General features: G+C 45.7%; 4 protein-coding genes across 4 annotated transcripts; 1 reads left to right on the top strand and 3 right to left on the bottom strand.

Moving 5' to 3' along the window:
* Positions 1-11: 11 nt before the first annotated feature.
* SMAC4_02534 (uncharacterized protein) lies at positions 12-2,011 on the bottom strand. Its single transcript, XM_003352051.2, has 2 exons — positions 1,390-2,011; positions 12-1,303 (listed from the first exon to the last, which is right to left on the bottom strand). Exons 1-2 carry the CDS (start codon positions 1,583-1,585, stop codon positions 279-281), a joined length of 1,221 nt encoding a protein of 406 aa, XP_003352099.1. The 5' UTR covers positions 1,586-2,011; the 3' UTR covers positions 12-278.
* Positions 2,012-2,611: 600 nt separating this feature from the next.
* SMAC4_02535 (uncharacterized protein) lies at positions 2,612-4,433 on the top strand. Its single transcript, XM_003352052.2, has 2 exons — positions 2,612-3,170; positions 3,264-4,433. Exons 1-2 carry the CDS (start codon positions 3,144-3,146, stop codon positions 4,176-4,178), a joined length of 942 nt encoding a protein of 313 aa, XP_003352100.1. The 5' UTR covers positions 2,612-3,143; the 3' UTR covers positions 4,179-4,433.
* A 118-nt stretch (positions 4,434-4,551) lies between these two features.
* Positions 4,552-7,996, bottom strand: SMAC4_02536 (uncharacterized protein). The gene is made up of 5 exons (XM_003352053.2): positions 7,634-7,996; positions 7,425-7,561; positions 6,001-7,369; positions 5,328-5,909; positions 4,552-5,252 (listed from the first exon to the last, which is right to left on the bottom strand). The coding sequence occupies exons 1-5, from the start codon at positions 7,713-7,715 to the stop codon at positions 4,822-4,824; spliced, it is 2,601 nt and encodes an 866-aa protein (XP_003352101.2). The 5' UTR covers positions 7,716-7,996; the 3' UTR covers positions 4,552-4,821.
* A 379-nt stretch (positions 7,997-8,375) lies between these two features.
* On the bottom strand, positions 8,376-12,028 carry SMAC4_02537 (uncharacterized protein). The gene is made up of 4 exons (XM_003352054.2): positions 10,950-12,028; positions 10,545-10,882; positions 8,943-10,491; positions 8,376-8,886 (listed from the first exon to the last, which is right to left on the bottom strand). The coding sequence occupies exons 1-4, from the start codon at positions 10,991-10,993 to the stop codon at positions 8,580-8,582; spliced, it is 2,238 nt and encodes a 745-aa protein (XP_003352102.1). The 5' UTR covers positions 10,994-12,028; the 3' UTR covers positions 8,376-8,579.
* Positions 12,029-21,262: the final 9,234 nt, after the last annotated feature.

Raw genomic sequence — 21,262 nt, 5'->3', positions numbered from 1 at the left:
TCAACGTTCAGCAGCAGCTTGTACGATATTCTCAAAAGTAGTAAATAATAATTAAAACTGATGACCTCTATATGTGTTGTTCTGTGTTTCATGCGCCCAAACGCCTTTCTTCACGCTCTATAGTGCCAACGCCAATGCCGTGCATACCGTATGTAACCTCCTTTCCAACCAACCCAGTCCGGTATATGTATCCGTTTCATAAACATATAATAATGCATTTCCCAGAAAGATGCTTCGACTTCGATCATGAATAGCTCCCTCACCTCACCTCACCTCACCTAGCGAGCACCAAAGTCCAATTTCCTAGCAACCTTGGACCCGCGCACGTCGTCATCCTCCACCATACCATTCCGTCTCTTCAAATCCGCCGCCGCCTTCTCCTCCGCCCCAGCCGTCTTCTTAGGCAGATCGTGCTTCGGCGTCGGCTTCGGATCTGCCTTCCACCACCTATGTTCCAGCATCTCCCTCGCCGTGATGCGCCTCCTCGGATCCAGAATCAGCGTCTTGGCCAGCAGATCCACGCCGTCGGACCCGACCGCGCCGAACCGGCCCATGTATTTTTCTTTACCCGCCACGGGCACCACGTCGCTCGGCACCGTGTACTCCTTCAGCTGCGTCACCCCCGGCCAGTTCTCCTCCGTTGGCGTGCCGATTTCCCTGCAGATCAGCGCGATCTGCTCCACCTCCGAGTTACCCGGCAGGTACGGGTTGCGGATGATGAGTTCCGCGAACACGAGCCCCACCGACCACACGTCTACCGCGCCCGAGTAGTGTCGGGCGCCGAACAGCAGCTCGGGAGGCCGGTACCATCGCGTAATCACGTTCGCTGTCATCCGCACCCCCGGGTCGGCAAAGCTCCGCGCCAGACCGAAATCGGCCAGCTTGACCTCACCGTCGGCCGCGATCAGCAGGTTGTTCGGCTTGATATCGCGGTGGAGAACGTAGTTGTCGTGACACCACCAGACGGCGCGCGTGAGCATGCCCATCCACGCTTTGATGTCGGCGGCGCCGTAGCGGACGTGGTCGACGTCGCGGATGAGCATTTCCAGGTCACCGAGGGGCAGGTATTCGAGCACGAGGTTGAGGTTCTGGTCCTTGGAGGAGAAGACGCTGTGCAGGATGATGATGTTGGCGTGCCCGCGAAGCTTTTGCAGGTACTTCATCTCGCGGATGGCGTCGGGGGCGATGCCGTCTTGGTATTCCTTTTGGACTTTTATTTTCTTGATGGCGACCTTCACCGAGGCGTCGACGCGCGAGTGGCCCAGGTAGACGTTGGCGTAGGTACCTTCACCGAGTTTCTTGCCTGGAAGATGATCACAAGAGGGATTCGTTAGTTCTGGGGAAACACCGGCGAAATGAGTTTGGTATGACGGATACACGCAAACGCACCCTTGATGTATTTGTTCTTCTCGTCTTCGTTCATCTGCTCCATGAGATCCATGGTCGGACGGGCTTCGGCGGCGATTCGCTGGCCCCGGGCCGAGCGCGGGAGTCCTCCGCTAGGGGTGCCGCCGCTGGATGTCGGGAGGGATTTCGAGGGCTGAAGCGCATCGGTCGGACGCGCAACAAGAGGGGAGTTCGCCATCTTGGCTTGGTGGATTCGGGTGAACCTCGCGCAGACGGTGGACGGCGGACGGTGATCCCAGACAGGAAGAGTCGATTAGTCGAGAGGTCTCTGGGAAAGTGACGGGTTCGAGGGATGAAAGAATAGGGTCGGGCGCCAATGGCGAATAAATAGCCGGACGCTGTTCAGTTGTTGTTTTTTGTTTGTTGTTGATGTTGGGCCGCTTCGTAGAGGCAGCCTTGTGCATGTACGGAGTTAAGATAAGGAGGATAAGAGGTAAGGGAGAGTGGGATTAAACTTTGGCGCAGGTGGATGCATGCGCGGTGATGGATTCGGCGGAAGGGCCCTGAGTGGAGGTCATCCCCGTGTGTCTGTGGGTCCACTGCCAGCAGGTTACAGTGAGATGGTGACTTTCATCTGAGTTTCTCATACTAACATCAAAAATATTATCAAACATTCAACTAAGTTGAAATAAAAACACCAGCCGTGTTTCTTCACATATCGGTTTTCATATCTTATCATGGTATGCATCTCACCTTCAACATCTCCGTGGTGGGAACCTAATGGAATATGCCGATGTCACCGTCACACCGATCAAACTCGTTTAGGTAAGCACTAACAGACCAAGACCCCTGTATCCGCAATGAATTGACCAAGAAACACGCTAAACCCCAGACGGCTCAGTGCTCCGTAGAGATGGGCAGACGTCTGGACCCTGACGTCACAGCTCACCCAACCAAAGTGGCAGTGTGAAGGCTCTTCCCCTTCTCATGACTGATGTGCATCGCAGACAGATCGGGGACGGGCTTCGACATCAGTCCGTCCGGCGGGCAGGAGATCATCACGTTGGTGCTGGGATTAGAAAAGAAAGATGATGATGAAACGAATACCATGCCATGCCAATGCCATGGCAGAGAGACAAGTAAGTAAACCACGAGAGGTTTAGTGTAAGCATCATCATAACGTGTCTAGAACCCAATCTCTTACTCTACCATAGAATAAAACTTTAAGGTCCCCCATTGTGCTCACTCCATCTCATCTCGTCATACTCCCCCCCTTTTTGACCTTTTTTTTCCCTTCCTGTGCCAACCCGGAACTTTTGGAGAAAAAGGTCTTCCGTTGTCAACATTCCACTCTACCGGTACCTTTGACACAAAAAACAACATCCGTCCGTGGTACTTAGCACCCGACCAACCCAACACAACAGTCGATTGTGGCTGTCGAGACGAGACGACCGGGCCAAGAGCATTCTTTAAACTTCCACATTGTCAGCATAATATCTAATCACACATATCAACCCCCACGAAACGACAAGACATTCCAGTTTTCCACTTTCAACAACCCACACATACTTTTGTGAGGAAGGGCGTGCGTGCGTGCTTTGGTGCTTCTTCGTCCAAACTCCCCCTCCAACGCTCGTTCCTGGTTCCTGCATCCCGTCTCTGGGCTGCTCGTGCATCTACCTACCGTACCTACCTAGCGAAAAGGTCTGGGCGCACACACCCGGTTGTTAACATCATACATCGATCACACCAAACCACCAAGCCATCGGAAGAAAAAAGAAAACAAACCGCCAAAAATGTTGCGAGGGATACTATCATACTGGGTAAGTAAAGCAATCCATCCAAAAAAAAAAAAAATTTGTTTTTTTTGCCCCCACATCTTCAAAAGTTAACACGCAATGCCCTTACTCTTCCAGATCTTCCCCATAATCAGTGGCGTAGTCTGGCTCGGCACCCTTTTAGGGTTACTAATCTACTGGTGCACCAACGAGAACCGACGACACTACTCGTCCATGGACGAGCGGCAGACCATCGCGTACATCTCTGACGTGGGCGCCTCGACGTTAAAACCGCTCTTCATCGCGGGCTGTGCTGTGACCACGGTGTTTCTGGACCTCTCCTTCGGCGCCGACCGCTGGCTGCGCCACAAGGGCCGGCTGGTGCCCAACACGACGACGACGGAAAAGGTGCTGTCGGGCATGACCATCGTCTTCGCCATCATCGGCACCTGCGGCTTGATCCTGCTGTCCATCTTCGACACGGCGCGCCACCCCAAGCTGCACAACATCTTTCTGCTGCTGTTCATCGCCGGCTACGTGATCAGTGCCATCTTCATCTGCTGGGAGTACCAGCGTCTGGGCATGCGGTACCGTGATCATCGGGTTTTGCGCATCTCGTTCTGGATCAAGCTGGTCTTTGTCATTGTCGAGATCATCCTCGCCATCGCGTTCGCCAGCTGCTCGTTTACACACCACTATAACCCTGCGGCCGTTTTGGAGTGGACGATTGCCTTCATCTTCAGCTTCTACGTCTTTTCATTCTGGATCGACCTGTATCCCGCCGTCAGGACCAAGGGGAGCGGTGGATACAGGGGCAACAAGGGCGGCATGAATGAACATGGTGAATCTGGACAGAGTATGGAGGAGCAAGGGATTGCCGGCAATGATAGGACGTTGATGGGAGAGGGACATGGGCATGGACATGGACATGGTGGCTATGATGACCCGAGGAACAGTTACTACAGTGGCAATGGGTATAGTGGCAGCCGGCCGGGTATGGCGGGGAATTATCAAAGTGGGTTGAGGGGGATGGCTCTCCCTAATGATTTTTAGGTGCATGGCTTTGGAAAATGATGCGATCAACAAAAAGGGATATCAGAAAAAGGGACCAAGAAGGATAATATTGAATGGGCGTAGGTTGAAGGATTGCCATGTAGGATACCACACTTGTCTTTTTTTTTCGACTTCACGACGAGCAAGCAAGCAAGCGAAGAGCGGATTCCCCTTTTCGCTTTACGAGGCGATTCGAGGATACAGCTTCGGATTACGACTTTTATGAGGCGTTTATGGGATGGGCAAATCTTTGGTTTTAGATTCTTCGCTTCTTTTTTTTGTATACCTTTGTACTGTGAACCTTTGCAGTAATTTAGATATCATCAGAACCTTACCTACCTCTGTTCAGTTTGAAGCACAAACTCTTAAAAAATCTTGTCAGCATGCCGTACTTAGTTTGGTACGTCCGTTGTGTACCGCAAATCACGTCGTGTATCCCATGTTATAAAAATGCTATGATCCATTCATCCATCCATCCATCGATAACACCCCACCTCAGTATCCTTCCGTCCAATGTTCAAACCAAGTATTCCCCCAAGTACACCCAAACCACTTCCCGAGAAACACAAAAAATAATGCCACTGTCATCCCATCGTTACACGTATATGTCTACACCACTTCATCAAATCCCGCAAACCCAAACCTACGCACGCTCCCTAGTCGGATATCCCGCCCCCTCCCTCACCGGAGCCCGTATGATCTCCACCTCCCGACTCAACAACTTTCTCAAAGCCGGTGTTACGATCTTTTCCACATTTTCCTCCTTATCCTCTTCCGCCGTAGTCTTGCCCTCATTAACCTTAGTCGTAGCTGCTGCTGCGGGGGGAGACGCCGCCCTAGGCCCCGACTGAGGCCTTGCCGGCAACGGAGGACTGGGTGATTTGGAGCTGGATCTCTTCGCATCTGCCAGAGCGGCCGATGCCGATGAGGATGAGACTGTCGATAACGTCCTCCTGGGAGCGGGGAAGTGTTCCTTCCTGTCGATGGCTTCGATCAGACGACGGAAACGCTGGAAGAGGGCTTCGGCGCGGATGAGGGTCGATTCGAGGTCTATTGTTGTGGACAGCTCGTTCACTGTCATGTCATCATTAGTAACTATCATTGGTAAGTGATAGATGGGGAAGAGGAAAGGGGAGGTTGAAAACATACCATACTTCAGCACCTCATCAAAGTGCTTCAAATGCGTCATGATCACATCGCGATGTCTCTCCAGAATCGCCAGCGCGATAAACAAGTGGAACCCGCTGCTCAGGTAATCCGTCCACAACGCCTCCCACAGGCGCAACACATCCGCCCACTCGAACTCGCGCTTATACCATACCAGCAGCATGCGGAAGAAGAAGAAAAAGTTGGTGCTGTCGGCCGACTCCAGGTGGGCGTACAGCTTTGGGTCCATGAACCGGACCAGGTTGTCCAGCGCCAGGAGCTGTTCCCGCATGCCGGATTGGTCGCGGAGGAAGTTGCGCTCCATCCGGTCCATGAAGTGCTGGAACGCCCAGAAAGCCAGGGCGTCGTCTTGCAGGACGGCGTAGATGGGGGCGAGCAGGTCCGACATGCCCTGGACGTAGCCTAAGCCCTTGTTGTACTCGTTGTAGGTGAGGAGCATGTCCTTGAGTTGCTCCATGTGGACGTTGGTGCCGGTGGAGGCAAAAGGTGAATCAGGGTCAGGGTGGGGGATGTCTTCACCGGCGAAGATGGGGACGTTTCGGTCTGTTCGGTGAACATCCTTCTCTGTAAGTAAAAAAAAGCTGTGTTAGGAATCTCGTCTCTGATGTAGCAATCACAACAAACGTTGAAGTGTTTGGAAAAGGAGGAGTCTTACCGATCCTGTTTCGCTGCTCCCTCCACCACTCGCCCTCTTCACCCTCTCCGCCCAAATCAACCTGCCGCTCCCACCACCCGCCCTTGAGCTTGATGTAAGCGTCTCTCAACGACGCCGCCTGGGCTTTGCGCTCGTCCGCCGTGCTATACCAATCATAAACCCCAAGCAAGAACAGCCACGCCTCCTTGCGCACCCCATCCTCAGGATCAAGCCCGCCATGGAAGATTCTCTCCTTAACCTCATCGACAGTAACACTCAACCTCCCCGTCCTCTCATCAAAGAACCCCTTCCACTCCTTCAGCGTAAGCACCCTCCTCCTCTCCTCCAGGGACAAGCTATTCGCCCCATCAACCAGCTCAAACTCGCCCACATCCGTATCCTCCAACTCCATGACGTCCCGCGCCGTCCACGTCCTCCTGCTGCGGTCCCTATCGCTCTGCTCTGCGATACCCATCGCCCAGCGGGCCAGGTAAATCCTCGCGCTGTCGAACTCGTCCTGCAGCGTCTGCACCTCCGGGTTGCGCAGCAGCCTCCTCATCTGTGGCGGCACGCGCGGGTTGTCCAAGACATCGTTGGCCGCCTGCCTTGTGAATGTAGTCACCTTGCTGAACTTCTCCATCAGATTCCAGCCGGCTTCCTTGATCAGCTTGACAAACGGGTCCATGCCTGCCTCTCCCCTCGCACCGGGACCACCACCGGGACCACGAGACGAAGACCCAGCTTGTTGTTGTTGGGAGGTAGTGGGCTTCCCCCCAAAAGCAACACTGTCCTCCCTGCTAGGCTCAACAAGATAAATGTTCGGCTCCGCCCCGCTCCGCTCAACCTGCACGTACCGCTTCAACCACCGCAGTACTTCGTCTCCTCCCCAAAACATCTGCCCCGCGTCGCCGAAGGGGTCGAAAGTGTCGGCCGTCCGCTTCTTCTTCTGCAGGATCGTGCTCTGGCACTCGCTATCGTGGAAAAACAGCGCCGGAAACGAGTCGCCGGCCCGACTGTTGATGATGATGCTGCCCCACCACCACCCGACGCTCGGCGGGCGGATCAGTAAGCTGTAAACGGCGCTGACGGGGATGGCAAAGGCATAAGGGCCGACGGAGCCGCGGTGGGTGGTTACGGTCGGTGGAGGCGGGACGAGGTAGGATTGTTTGGGAGGCGAGTCGCCATCACAGAGATCGACTTTGACGTAGAGGTTGGCTGCTTCGCCTAGTTGGGATTCGGGGACCCAGGCGAGGAGGAGGTCCGAGGATGCCGGGGTGGACGACGAGTCCCGGGAAGAGGGGCGGTCATCGCGGTGTTGGTGTCGTTGTTGGAGGAGAGCGATATAGCCGGGGATGTTGTCTTTTGCTGATGGCGTCGGGTGGATGTAGACCTGCAAATGTGGTTAGTTACAGTGATAACAGATGGACAACAGGACAAATTCGAACCTTGCTCTTGGTGTATAGGAGTTTCACGCCTCTCCCCGAAGAGGCGTGAGTGATGGTGTTGTAATCGCCTTCCTCGTCGTCGCTCATCGCATAGTAGCTCCCGGCTGGTGACGAAGGTCGCGGTATTGAAGTGAGTACTGAAATCGGGTTCGTTAGCGATACTGTTGCTGGGGTCGCTGTTGAAGTGCTTCCTGTTGTTGTGGTTGTACCTGCTGATGTTGATGGTGTTTGTGATGTTGAACTGTCGGTAACGGGTGGGGTTGTGCTCGACGTCATCTTGATCCGTGTCATGCTGTGGGACTAACAGCCGATAACAGCCATCGACTACTGTGTATACACTTTGTTAGGGGCAAGTAAACAGCGCCCTTTCGATAACCGTCTTGTGGATGATTTTGAATTATGCCGTGCAAAAAAGTATATGATTGTGTGGCACTCGTAGAATCAAGTTATTTGTGTAAGGCAAGAAGAAGTGCAGGTGACGGAGGTGTTGGAGGGATGTAAGGACGGGAAGTTCCTTAACCGACGGAACTTTAGTGTCACAAGCTGTTAATGATCACACGCTCAGTCTCCCGACTCGACCTCTTTAAAGCTTTCATTCATCAATTGCCAACGCGCGTTTGCCCCGCGCTGAGCAGTTCTGCGACCAAAGTCCTGATACCTATTTGCACAGCCCACTGTCTTATACGCTATCGTATATCTACTTTGTTGTCGTACAGTTAAGTCAATGAGACATTGTCACAGGCCTCGTCATCCTATCAGATATTTACTGGGCAGTAGTAGTTCTAGCGGGCCTCCTCTTGTGCAGTCCAGACAAAAACCGCCACGGCAGGGGGTCGCTGAACCCACGACAACCCGGCACCTCCACCCTTGCTACGTTCACTAATAACCACCGCACCTCCGCACCACACCATAACCAATACCTTGGACCTGGTAGTTACGCGGCCATTTTGCCTCTAGAATGTTTTAATTGCTTCTTTGAGATATAGGAGGCCCGCCGAAGGTTCTGGCCGCAATATCGCCAACCAGGACCTTTTCCCGGATACATGCGGCTTGGAATGTGCATACGCGTATAAGCAATTGCATGCCTCACTTACACACATTGTAGCCAAAGTAATCTCTCGTAAGGCGCGCTTTACGTCGGGACGGTGGGCTCTTCTAGTTGCCACTCGCATCCTTCAGTGTCCGCGGTGACAGATACTCTTTCGCCTTGCTCCAAGCCTTCAAATCGTTGGCCGAGATGCCCTGGCCGTCCAGCGTCTGCAAACCGGCATACACGGCCTTGAAGAACTCGCACGCAATCTCCAGGTCCTCGCTAAAAGCCATAGAGTAAGGCACGAACAAATCGGGGAAAGTCGCCAGCCTCTCCGTCTTCTCCTTCTCACTTTTCCAGTTGATCGTCTCGTCAAAGTACGTCTTGACGGCAATTCCGAGAGCAACATCGGGGTTGAAGAGGAAGGGAAGTCTAAGTGTAAAGTCAGCAATCTTCATCCAAAGGTGTAAATAGAGAGGGCAACGTACTGATGGCTGAGCTCCCAGCTATCATCCCTCTTCCGTTGTCCTTGGCCGTAGAGGAAAAGAGAAGCCAGAATGGCCTCCATCAGAGCGCGTTCAGCACTCCTAACCTCGCCAGCCAAAGAGTGGAACGTCAACAGGTTTTTACTCAAAGGACCAGTGTATCCATTAGCTTGGTGTCGCAGCTTAAGCAGTGTCGCACAGCGGCTGATCAGCATCAGACTGGACTTGTCATCATCGTCGCCGTGCATAGGGAGGCTTAGAGGCTCAACAACCTTAAGACTGCCGTTGAGAAGCCCAAATCTCACCATTTCCATGGCAACAAGCACCGACTCGTAGAGATAGGGAACCGTGGGGAACTTCTTCACCGCTGGCTCCAGCGTGACCATGGCGCGGTCCAAAGCCTTGCCCCAGTTAGTCAAGTTGTGTTGGTCATCGATATAACCGCGGACATGGAGGTATCTCCACAGGCAGATCGACTTGATGACGCTCGCTGACTCGACATTCCTCAACTTATTCTCTTGCTTAGCGAAAGTAAGTTTGACAAAATCGGGCTTGGTCAAAGCATGCACTTCGGAAAAGATTGATCCGTGTTCGAAGCCGGGGAAGTGCTGCTTGATGTCCGCTTCCTTGATAACTCCCCATGTGGCCATCTGTACTCCGTAGTTGGTCTTGGTCCTAGCTTCATGACGGTGGTCGAGAACAGTGCCAGAGTAGTTATCATCGTACCAAACCTTTGCCTTGATGTCCTTGTAGACGATACCACGGTGCAACCGAGCGAGCACCAAGCTAAGCGCAGTCTCCTCGAGAGGAACAAGTTGGCTCGAGACGAGCTTCTTGTATTCCTCGGTAGCGGAACCGTCCAAAGTCGGCAAAACATAGACTTGGCTGTGCGTAATCCAGCTCAAGAGGCGAGGCCCAATCAGGCCAGCGTTGAGGTAGTGGAACATCTCCCAAGGAATCTGGAGACCTAGATACTCGTGGTTGTCGTTTGTTAGGTGGTCCGCGTCATGGACCTTAACTACGCCGCTCTCCGCGATATAAACGAAGTGCTTGACAGCCATCCACGCCTTGCGATACTTATCCAGCCAAGTGGGATCCTGGTTCTTGATCAAATCGTGGAAGGTGGTGCTAACCATCGTGACCGACTTGTCGGCTGTCCGGAGCATGTTGATGGCATCCACAATGTTATAAGGCTGGCTCTTGACGAGGGTAGGATCCGTGAGCGGCGGGAATGGAGGAAGGAAGGGGGTGCCGGTCATAAGGAAGGCGTCAATGAAGTGTGGCTCGCTGACGTTGAGCACCTTCATAACGTTCTTCTTGGAGATGGCGGCGCAGGTGTTGCTGGTCCATTCGATTGAGCGAATGACGCAGTCTTGAATGGGGTAAAGCATCAACTCCAAGGGGCCCATGATGCCGCCGCATTGATCAGAGTCGATCATGTCCAAGTATGCGATCTGCGCGGCAGCGTTGAAAGGTGCGACCAAGAAGTGAAGTTTCCGCAGTCTCAGCTCATCTTGAAGCATGGGGTATAGAGCCTGGATGTTGTAGAGACCTTGACCCGTAAGCTATTGTCGAACCGCACAAGTCAAGCTATAGAAGACTTACTCGCACACTCGCCAAAAGCGGCCACAGCGGCCTCGGCTTGTCCTTCGCTGTAGAGCTTCCACGCAACACCGGTTTGTTTCTGGATTTCGCGACCCTGCTTGGTGGTGACCTCGTCCTGTCCGACCATAGGTTGGCCATCGAAAATGAAAAAGGGGGTTGTGCGGTTCCTGAGCCAGTTGTCCAATTCGACTTGTATGCGCGCCTGGATGCCGGTGAGACCTCCGAGGGCGGTCAACAGCGGTTCATTGTAGTTTTCCGCTTGTTCGAGGAGCTGTCGGAGAAAGTATGACGCGTCGACGGCGACGGCGCAATCCTGGAGCTCGGATACATTGTAGGAGCTACACCGCGGGGGGTTAGCGATTCAGAAGGTTCAACACCCGGGATTGGGAGCAAAGCTCGACTTACACTTCCTGGGCCTTGAACCAGGGATCTTCAAAGTTGACTGGCATGATGTTGTTAGTTGTGGAAGAGACGAAGCAGGCGGCAGGGCGAGCAAGTAGTGGGCTGTAACAAGGTGGGTAGGAGGTGATGGCAAGGGCGGCGAGCGGTGTCTAGCTGGGTCAGGCGGTCCCGGTTCGTGCGGCCTCGAGGTGGCAGGCGAGAAGTGGTCTGGTGGGAAAACGGGTATGTTGGTGAAATGTAGCCCAAGTTCAGTCCTGAAGGATTGCCAGCAAAAGAGTGAAGTGCCAGCACGACGTCGAGGTATGGAATCGGGTGCGAGGAACCTCGAGGGACAAATGTCTGGCGAGGCTTTGGATTCGGGACCGCAATTGGCTTGCTGTTCGTGGCAGCGGGGAGGTGGAACCCAGCATTTACAGGCGAGGAAGCATCGACCTTGTAGGGACAAGCAGAGGCGGCAGCTCTACCTGGTACAATCGCAGTCCCAGGGGTAGGCGGCGGACAAGTGGTAAAGGCGTAGGTACCCGTCGCATTTGTCGTCGTCGAACATGGTTGCTTCCATTCGTGATTGAAATTTATTTTCTTCTACCGACCGCACCGTCCCCTGCCTGGGGTAAAATTGAAAGGGCAAGCCAGGCATTGGAGAAGAATGAGGTTTGGTGACGAAAGAGTTGAAGGACTTACCTGGCATCTTGAAAACGTTCCTGTCGGACGCCAATGAGGGGTTCCACAATTGGTGAGGTTCAGGGACCTGAAGGTGCAGGGCAGTGGTACGCAGCTGTAGCTGTGAGGCTAGCTCTATGACCGGCGCAAGACGGTTTTTGGTGGAGCTTATCCCCGGGCAGCTTGCAGTTGGAGTTTGCAACAAGCAAGTAAGAAGTTGAGGGCCGAGACGAGCTAGAATTGGAGAACCGGGGAGTCGAAGACTCGGCATGGAAAACAAGTGGAAATGCAGCAGATCACCAAAGGGGTGTTGGTGGTGGGGGAAACTGAGAGGTGAGGTTGTCCGAGTGCGTGGAGGTTCAAGTCATGGGTACTTAGCATACAGGGTTAGGGTTTAATGTGGGGATGGAAAGAACGGTCTCGATGGCGTGGATCTTGGAGGGGGATCGTGCCTTCGGGTTCGGTTCGTCCCACGCTCGGGGAGGATCCCGCCGGGCAGTCTCACCACTCTAGACCTGGCAACTGACGAAGATGATGACTGAGATGGGACGAAAATATGAAACACATCGAAGGAGCGACCGAGACATGAGGCCACAGTTGCCATATTTCTCACAAGATCTGAATTGAAGAAACTTGAATCGTCTGGACCAAGCAACCTCCCTCAGTCCACTCGCCGAGGTGAGTACCTCTACATGTAAGCAAGGTGCAAGTGGAAATGACAAGAGATGAACCAAGAGCTTCCGCGGTGTTTTTTTACCACGAGCACCGACAGGAAACGCAGAAGCCACCATCATGCGAGGCTGAAGAATAGTGAAGTTTTGTTTACAAGTCAAAAGCAACACAGGTAGATCGCCCGAGTCCACTACCAGTAGCATACAAATACCACTGTAAGAACGCTTGCTAACGTCGCCAACCATATAGTTGGAGAGCTGTTAGCCGATCTCGGTGGTTATTCGCCAAAATGTGGCTGCTCAGGCGAAGAAATGGGCTGTGAGGGGAGCGGTATCCAGGTCCCAGCCTAAACTCCTAATTACTTCTTTAAGAAGTATACGTAATGGAGTATTAGCTTTTTTTCAAGCGCTGGAAGTCGTTTGCAAGCGCGTACTAACAATTTTGATAACTTTGCATCTTTTCTGCTGCATGCTATCTCTGATTCTTATATAGCTTATAATGATTATATCTATATCATATTGATTATATTGTTTCTCGCGTATCATTTATATAATATCCTATAACCTACACTTGTACTATTATATAACCTCTAATTACAATCTTAAAATTTGATGAATTATTCGTAATTATTAATTTATTCGCTTAAAATTAATATTTAAACGCAAATAATATATTTACTATCCTTGAAAATGAACAAGAACTTTATTAATTATTCGTTAATAAAGTAGGCACCCATAAATTGAATACTTGATACCGGAATCCCTGGATTCCTGGTATCGTTGGCTATACCCTGTATTATAGCTTAGACTAGTCATGACAGCCCAGATTAGCTGGGCTGCTATGGAGGCTCTGGTGCCTGCCCAGCCGCTGCTCTGCGCTCGGGCTATCTAGCTCGCTACACTGCATATCTACTGCGGGCAGACGGCTGGCTTGAAGCCAGGCCTTTCTTCGAAGACAATCTCTTTATTACCTTTTATTTACACACAATATGGCCTCACTCTCATGACCCCTTGTATTGAGTGTAAATCCCACGATTCCCGTATCAATACTGCTAATAATATATTGCTTCTCTTCTTTACATTAGTACTAATACTAATACTAATACTAATACTACTACCAATTATTTTTTGTCAAAATTAAAATTTAATATTAGAAATTAAACTACTCTACTCCCTGTCACAGCGCTAGCGGACCACTACACCACTAGGCTATATTCCAAGGAATACAAGTAACCGAAGCTGGCAGTTCGGTCGCTCAAGTGGTCTTATATAGTTTGTCCGGGAAGAGGCACCCGAGTGCATTCCGTGACACTCCCGAACTAAATAGTTCGCTATTAATACCTATATAAATGAAAGATTTTATTAAACCTTTTTAGTAATAGTAATGAAATAAATTAAAACTCCCGCGGAGGTCTTTTTTACTATTATTCTCTTTTTCATTACTACTCTTTTCTTTACTACTATCCTCTTCTTTGCTACTTTCTAATAATAGAAATAAAAGTAAAAATAGAAGTTTTAACCCTAAGCTTAAATTATAAAATAGCCATTGTAAGATACAAAACTGCAAATTCATTAAATTAGTCCGAATCCTTCCGGGGATCTTCAATAGCAATTTTATATTCCAAATTAAATAACTTTTACTTGCAAACGGTTTTTCTTTTCGTATTAATAAATTTTAAATAACTAAGAATAAATAGGATTACAATTAGCGGTAAGTTTTACGTTTTTTCAATTAAAAAAAATAGTTTAAAAAAAGGAAATACGAACGCTACCACTATTATTCATATAAAATAAACTGAATAATAGTAGCGGAACTAATTTTACATCTAAACTTATTTGAATATTTAATACATGCTTTACAAATTTCCAATTAAAAGAAATTTTAAAATATATCACGGCGGTGGCAGACCACTACACTAACCAGGCCACGTCTCTATAAAAAGATACAAGTAATCGAAGCTAGAAGATTCGATACTCAAGTGTTACGAACTTGAGCAAGTACATAGACCAACCAGGCTGTCGGGATGTGGCACCCCCGCTCACAATTAGGACTGTCACAGGTTGACATTGGCTATATAGTGTGCATTCCAAGTTCTGACTTGCAAGCAGAACATCGTCCTATCTTTTGTAGGTTTGGCCGTCTGGGCATATGCACCCTAGCCTGTCATAAGAACCATGTAACCTAAGACAAGAACTGGACCAGAGAGCGCATGTAGAGTGCTCACGGTGAGCAGGACATCGTGTGACGAACGACAGTCTTATCTCCCTAAGTAGGATAGCGGAAGATAATAACTATCAGTGCTGTTCGGTGAAGCTAAAAGGTTCACAACAAGTGTATTCGTAATACTGGTCTCGGTGATGATGATCTATTGACTACTGTCAAACTATCTGACAATCTGAGTTCTCCAGTCGTCCCTTTATACCTCCTCGCCCTCTGCGAGATATTTGTTTCCAGATGTTTACGCAACCGTAAACCCCTAGTGTGTGGTGATGGGTTCGCGGGCTCACTTTTTGGCGGATCGTGAGCCTTTCCGTCCTTGGGGTTGCACAGTCTAGCCCTTCTGGGTTAGTTGTGCTACCAGCGCCCTGGTTGGCCCGTGTGTTCTCTTAAGTTCGTAACACATCGCCAGTGAGCGGACACACAACATCCAGTAGATAGAACTATAAGGCTTAGTAGAAAGAGCACAGTGGACTCTGCACTGTGAGAAACAACTATTATGATGAACTCTGCACTATAAGAGTAGACTGTATTATATTGCTTTGATTGTGCTTGCTTGCTTGCTTAAGGAGTGACTAACTAAAGGAGAGAAGAGGTCGTTATATACACAAACGTTAAGTATCTAGAACCTTCCAGAGTGTAGGAGCTTCTGTAAGTTGATAGGAGTGCTTGTAGGAGCACTATATCATGAAAGGAATGAACTGAATCTATGAGCTTCTGGTACATTCCATGATGACAAATTAGCCTAGAAGGAATGCTAAACAAGTTAGAGAATCCCAGAATACAGTAGCAAAACCTCTGTATTCCAGTACGTTCTGCGAAGGCTGAGTGGACTGATTCCGTAAAAGGAATAGTTCAATTAGCTTTCTATACTACAAAGTAGTACAAGGCAGTTACAAGGCACAGTACTAGCCACACGTTAATAAATAACTTATATTAAAGAGAATTAGAAATTAAAAACTAAGTATTAGGCTTATTAATTTGGATACAAGATTTTTCTACTTTAGTAAATTAATACTACGAATACAATTAAGGCTTAACATAGTTACCCCAAAAATAAAAACGCTACAAAATCGGATATAGCAAAGTTTTATAATTTAAAAGGCAATTTTATTACTATTATGAATGAGTTAGAAGATTATTACCGTTTAAAGAATAAGCGGAAAATTCGTATACAAATAATAGTTTTCGAAAAGATTTACAAAGTAAAAGAATAATATATTTACTCGAAGAAATTTAAAAAAGATTATACTAAAATACTTAGCGAGGAAATAGTATGTAAAGGAAATAATAAAATGTAAACTCTTTACGTTTTTAATACTATTTAGGATATTAAATCAAGACATTACAATTATAATATCAATAAAACTACTCTTTTTAAACTTATTAACAACGAATCCCAAGATTGCGATTATTCTAAATTAAATTATAAATTATTATGAAATATTAATAATAATTAAATATAAAGGAATAACTTACTTGTCAGTATAATCCTATATAGATGTAAATTGTTTATAGCGTAATAGGTTTGATCTACTTATATTCAATGTTATTATTTTATATTCGATTCATCACTTCTCATATATTTCATTTAATGAATTAAGTTCTAACTAGAAAATATCTTTGAAATTTATAAAAAGATTGAAATACCATTTAATAATCCATTTAATACTATTGTTGTTATACTATTAAAGTAAAAGCTAAAGATTCGAAAGATTAGTAAATGGTTGAGTGCAAATATTTATTGAATTAGAGATTTGGTAATAATTTGCGGAAGTATAGTAGAAAAACAGATTATTAATTTCAAATATCTATTAATAAAGTAGAAGAAGGTATAAATAATATATTTATTATTAAACTGAAAAATTTACAGTAGTAGCAATTGAAAGCTACGGGAGAAGATTTAAATTCGTAGGATAGAGTGTAATCAGGATATACGTAGTATATTATTTATTATCTCGTAGTATATAATTTAATATTATATTCAATTTAAACCATTTAAAGATTTTATTGAATTTTCTAACGCTCTCCCCTTCAATATACTGTAAAAATATACTTTATATACTATCTCCTAGAGCTAGTTTACTCGGAGAATAATAAAGGTACTATAAAGTTATAACCTCGCAGCGGGAAAGTACTATATATAAGAAGTTATCAATTAATAGTGCTCTAATATTTAAAAGCTAATTGCAAATAATTGTATACAATCAAACTAAAAATTCAATGATAAAAGTATTAATAGTAACTATGTGTTTAATTGTATAAGTTTATAAAGTATATATTAAAATATATAATTCAATATTACTAAAAGTATAGCTTTCAGCTATTTTTTATTGGTATTTTATCTAGTAGTAGTACTAGGTAATCCCTCCGCTGAATATTTTGTTTAAGTAATAAAAAGAAAATTTCTAATGTAAAATCCTACTGCTAAATTTATGTATAGAATAATATTTGATATAGTAAAAGAAATAGATATATTCGTAACGCCTATCGACTAAGAACGGAACCAGCACCGCATACCCACTGGGTAGACTATGTAAATAATTAGCGTGTATAAGACCAATAAAATATTCGTAATGTAGTAATTTCAAAATAAAATTAATATCAAACGGATTTTAATTAGGAAATTACTTCTCCTTCGTACTATTTTTTGTCGCAATTCCTCTTCTCCTTTCTTTTCTCCTCCTTTATATATTATTACTACTCTTATACATCTTCTTCCCTCTATCATTTGCGAAATTTTTACTAATAATCTTTACGTATTTAATAAATTCTTACTCCTTTCATACTACACTTCTACGGTATATATCTATTTTTTTCATTCCAACGGCGATTTAATTCTAAATGTGAGTTTAAATTAATAAATTTGTAATTATTTAGTATGCAACAATTACCAACTGTTTGGAATTATATTATCCAATTTACGCTATGCTAGTAAGTCTATTACTAAATGAATTAAAGGCTTTATACCTTTTAATTAATAAATTATTATTGATAATAATGAATATAAAAACAAAGCTACTACTTCCAATTCTACTAAGAAAGCTATAAAATCTGTTTCTTAATATTTTTTCTACTATACTTCTATATTCTAGTAGTAAATAAAAGCTAACTACAAGTATGGAAAAACAAATTCTTTACTCTCTCTTTATTACTAAAATTAAAAAAAATTCACTAGTCAAGACTAATACAACTAAAGTAGTAGAGAATTCGGTTGTACTAAATATACTAAAAGTAACTACTATAGATTCTACGTTCTGGTAAGAAATATATAAGAAACTTTAATCTAACCTTTAATTGTTCGTTAATTTTGATTTTCTCTCAATTCCCGAAGCTATTTATAATAAGTTCGGTACTTAGTAGAAGAAGAATGCTAATAAAAAACCGTGTGCTAAGCGCTTTATTATACTTGTAAAGGAATACTCTAATATTATAAGAGTTATCTCAGCTGCTAAAAAAGCGGAAAAGTAAACCGCTGCCGCCCCTTTTGATTATTTAAATGTAAACTTCTTTATATTTTCAATATTTAATAATGATTAAACTTTTAGTTTTTCTGTTTAGTTTATAATTAAGAAGGATATTAAAGTTGAAATTATGGAGGACAAAAAGTTCATTTTGCGTATTCGGTAAGTCAAAACTTTAGAAAAAATTGCTAGCTATATTAGTACTTATTTGCCCTCCCTTACTTAAATTACTATAATCACCCAAACTATCTTGAATACTATAAATAGTAATATTATATATATATTGTCTTATTACGCTAAACTACTTACATAGTCTACCCAGTGGGTATGCGGTACTGCTTCCGTTCTTAGTCGGTGGGAAAAACCGTACTGTAGCCGGATGAAAACCTTCCGTTTCTCTATTGCAACGGCGCCGTGTCGACGCCCTGCCTTCGATGTTTAATATTCCTCTCGACATGACCTCATCTTCATTCCCGAGGCCTGATCTTTGATTCCGCTGCGTGGTCCCCCGACTGTACTCCCGCTCTCCAGAATCAAAGATTAATCTGAATTCCTTAGTAGCTCTTCTGCTTCCTTCGCTTGTTCGATCTTCACTGCCAGCTTGTACTCCTGCAGTCATCCCAGTCGCAAAGCCTAGCGAAGGACTTGTTCCGCCCCCGCCACTGTCTCGAGTTTGTTATGGAGTTGTTTAATGTTTATCGGCCACGTTGGGTTTCCCCAAAACTATGTGTCTTCCGCTTTTCTGCATTTCAAGACAATATGGTCGAACGTCTCCTTTGCTAAGTAATATTATAGATTTTTAAATGGAAATTCGCTAAATAAGAACTTTTATCAACTTTTACTAAAAGAGTATAATATTAATAACTCTAATGATTTTAAAGTTAAATAAACTAGCGAATAAATTATTATCAAAAATACTACGAAATATATTAATACGAGTAAAAGTAAGAATAATAGTAAAACTAAAAATAAAAGTAAAAATAGAAGTAAAAATAAAAGCAAAAATAAATATAACAATAAATGTAAAAATAAATGTAAAAATAAATGTAAAAATAAATGTAAAATTAAAAGTAAAAATAAATGTAAAAATAAATGTAAAAGTATTGGTAAAGAATAAAGTAAAAAGAGAATTATTTAAAAAGGTTATGCCGTTACTTCTTCCAAAATTTAAATAAGTCTTCATTAAATTAGAATAATTTTATTCTCTCTAAATATCAATTAATACTAATTAGAAAATCATTAATCTAACTTCCTTTCTCAAAAATTCTTTCTTTCAATAATATTATTGAACTCATATTAGAATATTACTAATACTTATCTAAGAGTTTCAAAAGCGGTACCTAGAAAATAAGAAAAAGAAATGATATTTAGTAATGATCTTTTCAAAAATAAAACTTTTTTTATAGTTATTCCAATTATTAAATAGCGCTCTTTATATACGAAACTAAAATTTAATATTCTATTTTGTAATACTTAATATAAAGTTTTTCAAATCCTAATTTAAATATTTAAAACTTCAACGTAAAATTTATTTAATTATCCTTATTATATTAATAAAATTTTAGATTTTCAATATCAAATTTACTATTTATACGTCGATACCAATATTGTCGCTAAAATACCAGCTAACATGCGGCTCCAGAAGCGTACACAACCGCTATACAAACGCTCACGTACCGCTACGGTTCCTACCTAAGCGCGTTGCGTACGGGATATGGAAATTACAAGTAACATTAGTATTACGTCCGTACGATAGCTCGTATCAGGCGCAGCACCTGCCAAAACAGGTAATTGGGAGAAAAAGCTGGGACCTAGATAACAACCCTTGTGAGAAGCATTTTACAGCAACTTCCATATGCCCGTCTTAACATTTAATGATATATCTTGGCAGCAAGCACTAACACTTGCGTATAGAAGGTACCTTTGCAGCGTGCTTTGCGTGCATCTTGGCTCGAGGACCCTGCAGCAGGAAGTGACACCAAGTCCTGGCCAATTGGTCGTTCCTGTTACGATGCCAGAGTTACCCGTCAGTTCAGTTGGTTGACTCTATAGGTACGCAGGGCCGAGGCCATCGCAGTGGTGACAAAGAAAGCCCAACCTAAGTGATGGTTCGCAGCAAACCACTTTCTTTCATCTAATTCGGGGACGCCGCGGCGGCCATGACCGAGCGGGTAGCTCCGCCGATTCGATCCTTGACCCGTGCCGTAATGGCCGGGCGGTAGTATTGAGTATCACGGCATCCGAGCCCATCCAAGATGCGGCGGTATACTGCAACGGAGGGACCCGCAACAGCACCGGCCCGGAACTCACTCTCCGGTATTTCGGCTGCCCTTGAGAATCGGCCGGCTTGACTGATAGTGCACTAACAGAATGCAGGCAGCCTTGAGCAAAAGCTGGCTCAATCCATACACTGCAATAAACTCACCTACCAAACAGAGGATGACGGCGTAGCAATGACATTCGTCGACCAATCAAAAGGCCATCGCATAGCGCTAATTTCAACGGGGTAGCATCCGCCTCGCTGGATGGTTCCAGCTCGCGACCATGATGGTTCCGCGTTTTTAGCTTACCATTGGATGGCAACTTGTAATTATCACAGGCGCAATGGAAGCCTCACCCTGGTCCCAGGTTTTTGTTCTGGTGCGAACTAGTGAAAGCTCGTCACGCTTTTAGATTGTGTCAAAGGTGCCAAAGGTCTCAAAAGGGGGAAGAATGAAGTGAGGGAGGACTGAAGAGGGCCGCCATTCCCGCCTTGAAATTTGAGCGACACGGGAAGAATCTGGAGGAACAAGAGATGGAAGCTGAATGTCTCAAGGACAAGGCAGGAGGAGGATGGGCGCAGCAAAGAAGAAAGATGATGGGTGGACATGCATCTCATCTTGCTAGAAAGAGGCAAGCAGAGCAGGGTGGGATTGTCCGCTCGGGATCAGCGTTTGCTCTCTTCGACTCGCTTCCAGGTCTCCTCATGGATTTCCCGATAGGCAGGCATTCCAATTAAACATTTTGACGACGGGACAATGAGCAAACTTTAAGTTGTGTGTTCCAAACCTGCAATCCACGTATAAGATTCCTACGAGACGGTAGCAGCCAATAATGGCGACGGCAAGTGGTGATAAGGTCACAGTCTCGACAGTTCTCTGAATAAATACTTGTCGAGCTGTAGAGGTAGCCCCATTTTTTGTTCTTACCCCGTACTTTTTAGATCAGACAAATGGCATGCATTCCACTTTCTTCACAATCCACAGTGACCGCACCGACAGGAACATGAAGCGTGAGAAGAAACAAACTGTATGGACCGACCAA

The sequence above is a fragment of the Sordaria macrospora genome, chromosome 2 (genome assembly GCF_033870435.1).
Source record: "Sordaria macrospora chromosome 2, complete sequence".
NCBI classification, from domain to species: domain Eukaryota; kingdom Fungi; phylum Ascomycota; class Sordariomycetes; order Sordariales; family Sordariaceae; genus Sordaria; species Sordaria macrospora.
Note: the sequence above shows the minus strand (reverse complement) of the source record. Positions and strands in the feature narration are given on the sequence as shown.

Excerpts from the sequence above, each read along its gene's own strand:
- SMAC4_02534 (XM_003352051.2), bottom strand. The coding sequence starts at position 1,585 with ATGGCGAACTCCCCTCTTGTTGCGCGTCCGACCGATGCGCTTCAGCCC. Across the intron at positions 1,304-1,389 it reads GAAGAACAAATACATCAAGG|GCAAGAAACTCGGTGAAGGT; the intron begins GTGCGTTTGCGT and ends ATCATCTTCCAG.
- SMAC4_02535 (XM_003352052.2), top strand. The coding sequence starts at position 3,144 with ATGTTGCGAGGGATACTATCATACTGG. Across the intron at positions 3,171-3,263 it reads GAGGGATACTATCATACTGG|ATCTTCCCCATAATCAGTGG; the intron begins GTAAGTAAAGCA and ends TTACTCTTCCAG.
- SMAC4_02536 (XM_003352053.2), bottom strand. The coding sequence starts at position 7,715 with ATGACACGGATCAAGATGACGTCGAGCACAACCCCACCCGTTACCGAC. Across the intron at positions 7,562-7,633 it reads AACACCATCAACATCAGCAG|TACTCACTTCAATACCGCGA; the intron begins GTACAACCACAA and ends ACCCGATTTCAG. Across the intron at positions 5,910-6,000 it reads GGAGCAGCGAAACAGGATCG|AGAAGGATGTTCACCGAACA; the intron begins GTAAGACTCCTC and ends TTTTACTTACAG.
- SMAC4_02537 (XM_003352054.2), bottom strand. The coding sequence starts at position 10,993 with ATGCCAGTCAACTTTGAAGATCCCTGGTTCAAGGCCCAGGAAGT. Across the intron at positions 10,492-10,544 it reads CGCTTTTGGCGAGTGTGCGA|GTCTCTACAACATCCAGGCT; the intron begins GTAAGTCTTCTA and ends TTACGGGTCAAG. Across the intron at positions 8,887-8,942 it reads AGCTGGGAGCTCAGCCATCA|ACTTCCCTTCCTCTTCAACC; the intron begins GTACGTTGCCCT and ends CTTTACACTTAG.